The following is an 8081-nucleotide window of genomic DNA, read 5'->3' as shown; positions in this document are numbered from 1 at the left end:
CATACATAAAGACCTTAATGTTCCCTATGTAACCGATCTAGCCCGAACCAGATATCACTCCTTCCATTATAAACTCTCTAACCACTCAAACCCCTAGTTTCTAACCTTCCATCCTCTTCCATTCCTGACAATCCTCCGAGGCGCTGAAAAGAAGATGGCCACGAGACCAGCTAATGTAAAATGTCATTAGAGCGCTACCAATGGGTAGTCTCTACACGCCTGTAACACTCTAATTTAACTTAGATAAGATTTACTAAATTTAATGAACAGTTGTAAATAGCAATAAATAAATATTTAAAAAAAATGTTGATAATATTGTTAATTATCTTTACGGACTGTAAATCACAGGAATGCTTAGGGATTCTGAATTGAGCGGAAAAAATTCCCTTCAATTTATGGGGCAAAATTAATTTAACGCGGTAGGTAATTCTGAATTGACTATTCATCTAACTCAAATGTAATACAGGAATAGATAATTTTTTTTTTATTTATTGTTTTTTTGGTAAATGCTAGCAGTTAACGTGGAAATGCGATTGTGAAGGAAGTAGTTAGTTAAATTTATTCATTAATAAGTCCTGTTAAATTTCCTAACCGGATTTGAAACGGTATACAACTTTACAATACATAGAATATAATTTCTTAGCTTTGTAAGATATAAATAAAGACTACATTTGATTGGATGGAAAGGACAAGATTAGATTAATCAGGTTAGTTGCTCAATATAAATTAATCCAGTTTGGTAATATTACCCTTGTAAAGACCTTAAAGGAGAGGATATTATCAGCATGAAGTTCCTTTGTTAAGTAACCACACGGTCTTAATAGGTCTTCCTAGTAACCGAGTTTTGAGAGAAGAGCAGACGAATTGTCTTTCTCCGAAACTGATGCGTGTTATGGGACATAATACTAAACCTCAAGTATTAAGAATCTGACTATAAATCGTAATTCTTAAGTTTAAAATTTAGATTATAACAAAATTAGTATGAAAATATATTATGTAACATAAGTGTTTGGCAATAATCGGTTTGCAGAGCCATCAGTGTAAATTTTTTAAAGATCTGCAAGAAATTGATAAATTTGTTTGTCCTTGAGGTAAAATTTGTCGACAATATTTTGCCTCTATTTAAAATTTGGTTAATTCTTCTGAGATTGATAGGTGGGTTAAAAGAATAATTCCCAAAGTCCAACACATTTTCGTCGTTTTAATATGGTAGCTAATTATCACTTATTTGAAAATGCCTTGGAGAGACTCAAAGGGAATTCCCTTCTCGATGAGTTTATTAACTTAGAGTTCGGTTTCTTATTTGAAGAAACTTTTTTTTCCTATATCTCAGTGTTTGCATGTAAGCTATCTAACCTCACTGGGCTAATGATAGCAAGGAAGGTCATCACTGTACTTATCCAACATGTATTCAGGCTAAAAACAGATAAAGAACTTACTTATTCAATGGGTAAACATAAAAAGATTCGTTCTGTTAGCTGACCAATACATTCAAAAGTTGTATTCCCTGTCGGCTATTTTTCCACCTAGGGCCAATATTTGATTGAAATGTAGAATCAGAATTTTATAATAAAACTTTTAATTTAATTATTTAAGCTTTGTTTTCTTATCTAGTATTCTGTACATTTATATAACAGTATTTTAATTTTTTAAGTAGTATATTAAACATAAGGTCCTAAGTCAATATTTTATGTCTTTTTTGTGTAATTACAGTCTACTGTCTAGAGTCTAAATTACACAAAGATATCAATCTTCGGTAACAAAATTTTGTAATGGATTTCGCATGAGTGTCACCAGTAAGTGACAATAGACACTGACACACATGCATTATTGAAATGTAGATCACGACGATAATATACAATTCTAAAAAGACGTGTTTAGTGACAATGCACATTCGATTGAACTAAAATATAAATTTAGAGTTTGTATAGTTATCCATAAAATGCAAAGACTAAAATATTTACAAAACTTATAAAAGATAGAGAAAAGGTGTTTTCAGAATGGTGATAGAGTACATTGTGCCAAATTCCATCTAAATTTGACAGGCGATAGTAAAAAAAAAAAAGACAATTTAGTTAATTTAAAATAATTAGCCAGCAGTAAGGAAGGAGTGGTGATTTATAAATTATTCCTTCCATCGAAAATGGAATACAAATGGATGATATCTGTTTCTCTCAGACCCTTGAATCATTTGATATTTATCGTTATCCTCCTCTTAATTAGAGAATAATTTAAATAAAATCTTTGGTTTAATTCTACCACGATTCTTTGGCTTACATTACCTTAATGATAATCATTAATATGTATCATAAAAAAAATTAATAATTCAGATACTTAATCGAAAAACTACAGTTATTATTTATTAATTATAAAGCCCACAATTAAAAGTATTATCAGCACAGTCGATAGAAGATTATTCTTAAAATGAACAAAGCTTGATGATTGGTGATGAGTAGGGATCCGAAATGTGTACATAAATATGTGCTAATAAATTGTCAAATATTTAAAAAAATATGTATATATAAATTTTGTATTATTCAACAATATAAATTACTAATTAATTAGTAACTTTATAACTTAAAAAAGTTACATAAATATGTATTTATTATATAGTATATGAATAATAATTTAAAGAAATTATGTTAAAATATGTACAAAAAAATGAACTTGGAGAAAACATAGCTTTTCAATAACAAGATATTAATTAGTAATTGTAATTAAACAAAATGATTAATAATTACTCAGAATGAATTATAAACAAATTATAAATGGAAATAAAAAATAATCCTTATTAAAAAGAAAAAAAAAACTTAGAAAAATATTTAAACTTTGGAAGAAATAAATTATTCAGCAGGGTCGGTTACAAAATTATTGCAGATTAAATGCATTTTTAAATTTTCAAACAAAAATTGTCTTCGGTTTGACCGCAGAATGGACTTGTACCGGCTACAAGATCTTTCAACATCTACTGATGTTATAGGGGCATAAGGCTTTTCCATTGCATCAAGTTCGGTATTCTGCATCAACTGCTAATTTTGAAGATAGGAATGTTTGCCCTGACCAATGCTCGGCACAAATCTAAATACATAGTAGTGGTACCTGTGTAATCTGAGGAGGAAAGAAAAAACAGAGAAATGGATTGAAGAGTAAACAAACAAATTCTAGGAAAATGCTACAGGAATTAGACCCTTCATCTTTTTAATTGATTCTGAGGAATTATTGATGTAATTCTCTGTGAAAATTTATTATTGCCACTGCATTTAATTTGTGTTCAAAGATGAATGCATAGAATTTTTACGCATTATTTATAATAAATGATAGATTTCACCTTTAAGTACCTTGCGTTCTCTTGAATTTTATGAAGTTGCTGCGAAAAATGTATTTAAAATTGAACAAATAATTTAAGAAAATATGTGATTCAGGACAGAATATCTAAAAATATGTTAAAAATAACAAATATTTCAGAAAATATGTGATTTACAACAAAATATGTAAAAAAAGGGCAAATATTTAAAAATATGTAAAATAAAAATGGCTTCTTTTGGCCAGAAATGTCTTGAAACATCTTTGGTTAGTAAGGAATCGCAGATATCATGGCCAGGTAAAAATATGTGAAAACATAAAAATCCTATCCCTAGTGATGAGTGTTTAAAAAATGATCATCGTAAATTATAGCTAAAAATAAAATCATGGTCTGTGTGCCGTGTCTTCTGCGTACCAAGAGTGCATTGAGTCAGATACCCCTACTCTGTTGAAAGGATTCATGTCACAGATCATTATAAAACTTAGAATATATCGGATTTTTTATTTAATTGGTCGGTTGATATTTTAAGGTTGTACAACTTAAAAATTTTAATACAGTTACAACATGACAAAAATATAACTTCAATAAAAAAGAAAAAAAAAAAAAAAGGTACGATTTTCTTTGATGCTGACTGGAAAGAGCATAACTCAGCGAGCGATCCATATTCACTGAGGCAGACCTATCGAGGTTATTTATCACGAGGACCATCCGTATTGTCCCCCGATCTGGCGGGCCTCTCTCCCACGGCAGTCGGCTATAACAGATAATAAAATATCAAATGCAGTCGTCACTTTTCTCCGTTTTAAAGACCGTTATTAATCTAAGTATTTCCTTAAGCCGTTTCGTTATTTGTATTCGTTATTTTCAATCTTATGCGAATATTTTTTTCATTATTATTATTATTTCTATATTACCTGATCGGTCTGGTGGACTTATATGGTTATTTTAACTTTTTTTTTTTTTTTTTTTAAGCATAACATTTTGAACAGTTGATAACCGGAGTGGTATAGTCTCGTGCAAAAGACTAACTATGTACAATTATTAACAATAAAGAACAATTATAGAAACAATAATGGTTATGTAACTAAAGAATGGAAGATGAGATAATAACAAACAAAACATATAATACTTAAAGAATTAGTAAGATAACTAGTCTTCTCACATTGAAAAACATAATTTGAGAAAAATAGATAAACAAAAAATTAATTAAAAAGTAGGTATTAAAATAGAAAAAAATATAGGGCTTATAGCAGGATATCTTGGATTATCCTTGCCTCCAATCTTCGGGATTTAGTTGGATTACCCACGTTGTAAGTTACTGCTTATTGTACTTTAACTACTGAGGCATGAATTTTTTGCGTAGTTTTAGATTAAATCATCTTTAGATTCCATTTTTATTTCTCGATCTAGTTGGCTGTTTCTTATGAACCAGGGAATCTACCACGATTATCTGGACCTAATTTTTTTATGATTGCATTTTTTTTTCTTTCCGTACGCCGCTCTCCACACTTTACAAACATAATATTAGATTAGAGAACGTCTTTCCAATTGACAAGAGAATTTACAATAATGAAAGGATTGATATCTAGTTCGGTAACATAAGGGACATTTAGGTCTCTATAGACGATTTAGATATTAGTGGCTTTTAAGTTGCCACTAATACCTAAATCTAGATCGGTTTCATAGGGAACATTAAGGTCTTTATGTATGATTTTATTTGTGACAAAGTAAGGAGCATTGAGGATTTTACGAATGATTTTGGATTGTAAAGATTGTGTACGAGAGGAATTCGAAGGTTTAGTGGAGCCTAAAAGCTCAACTCCGTATGTCCAGAAATGCCTTATTATTGCGATGTAGATTAGTCTTTTGTAATGAATTGAAAGTTTAGACCGTTTGTCTAGTAAGTCGGAATCGACGTCTTTTCAGTCTTGTGTGAGGATTCCAAGTCGTTTGTCCAGCTGTATTTCAAGGTAGCTGATCTGTTCGACAGGGATAAGAGAAACATTATTAAAGTATACTGTAGGTCAGTCGGTGGGTTTACGACGAAGGGTAAATGTGATTTGTTGGGATTTATTTTTATCCAAATTCGGGATAATTCTTCGAGGGCTGTGATATGGGACTGGGGAGTTTGGGATGCAATCAAAGGGTTATTATTAACTGTGGCCACACATGTGTCATCGGCATACGTGGTGAGGATAGAGTTAGGATTTGTTGGGATGTCAGCTGTATAGCGGTATAAAGGATGGGACCGAGGATACTACCTTGAGGAGCACCAGCGGATTGAAAATAGAGGGATGAATAGGAACCATTGTGGTTTACTTGAAATAATCTATTGGATAGAAAGGAACGGATGATGAGAAAGTATGTAGGAGGTAGGAATTTACGGAGTTTGTAAAGGAGTTCCGGTTATTATTAATTATTAAATGGCAAAAAAAAAAAAAAAAATGAAATAAAAACCCTCAAAATCTAGCAGCCTTACCCCTTTATACTTTGTCACAGAATAAATATTCAATGATTGCACGTATAAATTTGTTAAATTAGAATCTTTTATATTAATAGTTTTATAGAAATATTTATTTAGAACCAATTTTGTTATTTTTATTTTGCTAATATAAAGGGTCACTACATTTTTATACTATATTTTTATTATACTGTATTTTAAATATATTTTTAAACTACATTTTATGAATAAATATGAAGAATTATAATTAATGAAGTAATAATATATATTTATTGTATCTTTAATTGGAAGCCATTCATTAATTTATAGCAAGTAACCATTGTTGGTACAAATCTAATATTAATTTAGTTTCATTAGAATTAAGAATCATTTGTTTTTATATCAATGTATAACCTAATTTTATCAAAATATCAAAAAACGGAAAAGATTTTCTGGTCGATATATTAAATTACTTATATCTTTTTCATAAATAACCTACAGTTTTGAATTTATTCCAATTAGTTTAAATTTTTTCATATATATGATTTTTTTTTTTCCAGGATTGCCAGTGGCAGTGATTATCGTTTGGGTCATTGCACGTTTTAACGCCAGTGATATGCCAGAAGTTCCACCGGTGAGTATGTTGAGTATATAATACAATTATCATTTATGAATGGAATATGGTCCGGGTGCGGTCAAAAAAACCCAAATAGTAAATGATTATACTATTTTTATTGAGCCAACGTTTCGCCTCACGTTGCAGGGCTTCGTCAGGGCTAAAAAAGATACGAACACTTGACATAGTTACAAAAAAAAAGAAAAAACATAAGTGGAAAATAACAGGGGTATACAATGAAAAGTAAAATATAATAAGAAAAATTAAAGGTTGTAAACAGTAAATGAAAAGGGTAATAGTAACAGATAGACAAGAGATAAAATAAGAGAAGAAATATTAAAGAAAGTACAAATTAAGAGATGAAAAAAGAAAATAATAAAATCAAATGATGAGACAGAATTCATATCTATTTTTGAAGGGAGTCAAAGTCATAGTGAGCCGTTTGTATTGGGAGGAGTAGGGATGCCAGCACGCCACAATAACGAAAATAATTTTAAATTAAACATTGTAAAAAAATATTTAAATTAGGTAAACAATAAATGGTAATTATAATAATGGCAATTATCATTTATGTGGTTTTAATGTCTGATTCACTCCAACTCTGGTAGGAAGGATTGTGATTATTGTTTAAATATTTTTTTTTTTTAAATTTCACTACCAAAAATATGAAATATATAGAAGAGAAAGTATTGCGAAAAATTCGAATTCCAGTTTTCATCATTAATATCATTTAGATTTTCTCAAAAATGGCTCAAACGATTTTGGTAAAATTAGGCAATTAAGTGGACTTTAATAACTGATTGTTTTTTGTTTTGTTTTTTTAATTTAGTTTTTTTTTTTTTTTACGTTTGATAGATAATTGTGTTACACTTAAGAAAACATCATACTAGCTTCTGGAGTGATGAAGTCTTTCTTGGTTTAACAATGCTAATGATGTATATTGACATGAATTATAATACATAATAACGTAAATATAATCCACTTTATGATAAAACCATCTTATGAAATATGCTAGCCAATACTCAAGAATTTATGTGGAAGCACGTTTCTATTTTGGTATATTAAATTTTTGGATTTTCTAGTGTTAGGAATAATTTTTAATCTCATATACCGTTTCTAACTATAGTCCATTGGTAAGTTATATACCAGGGGTCGCCAACAAGTAGATCGCGAGGCCAATTTGGGTTGATCGTCGATTGCTGGTGGACAATGTCTGAAGTCGACTTTCGTGTACCATGGACTTTGAAGCGATTATAAGAGAAAAAACTTTCAAGCAATAGTTTCAGATATATTTCATATGGATCAAAAGCTGTTTATTATCCATGTTCTTTTAATTCCTCTAGATGTGAGTTTTTTAGACCTTTAAATAATTATTGTTGTTCCGGTAACCTACGGGAACGGAAAGGTTGAATCAGAAAGACTGCCATGTAGGACCAGTAGCGCCCATGTTGCCAGCATCAAAAGCTTGCCTCCTCCAGCGGTCTTGGTGGCAAGAGAAGCAACCGAGATGAGTGGGAGATAGCCATCTTGTCTTCAACCAGAGAAGCGTCCATCCTTTCTTTTGATTCACTCATCGGTAATATCCACCATGAGTGAGTAGATTTACTTGAGTGGTTCCCAGCAGCAGAGGGAGGAGAGGCTTGGAGATGCGGGGGGAGGAAGGAAGAAAGAAGAAAGAAGAAAGTCCACATAGCAATAGTTAACATCCACATCATCATCAA

The 8081-nt window shown here is 30.6% G+C and overlaps 1 protein-coding gene across 1 annotated transcript in view; it reads left to right on the top strand.

Moving 5' to 3' along the window:
* The window catches only part of LOC106680473 (diuretic hormone receptor), a 142181-nt gene that overhangs the window by 99012 nt on the left and 35088 nt on the right, over window positions 1–8081 (top strand). Inside the window, exon 7 of the mRNA XM_067047908.1 lies at window positions 6305–6378. Within this exon, the coding sequence (XP_066904009.1) occupies window positions 6305–6378 (74 nt within the window). The remainder of the gene's footprint in view (window positions 1–6304; window positions 6379–8081) is intronic.

This window comes from Halyomorpha halys, unplaced genomic scaffold (genome assembly GCF_000696795.3).
Source record: "Halyomorpha halys isolate HHAL.00 unplaced genomic scaffold, Hhal_1.1 Scaffold264.1, whole genome shotgun sequence".
Classification (NCBI taxonomy): Eukaryota; Metazoa; Arthropoda; class Insecta; order Hemiptera; family Pentatomidae; genus Halyomorpha; species Halyomorpha halys.
The sequence above is the reverse complement of the archived record's forward strand: the minus strand, read 5'-3'. Positions and strand labels throughout refer to the sequence as shown.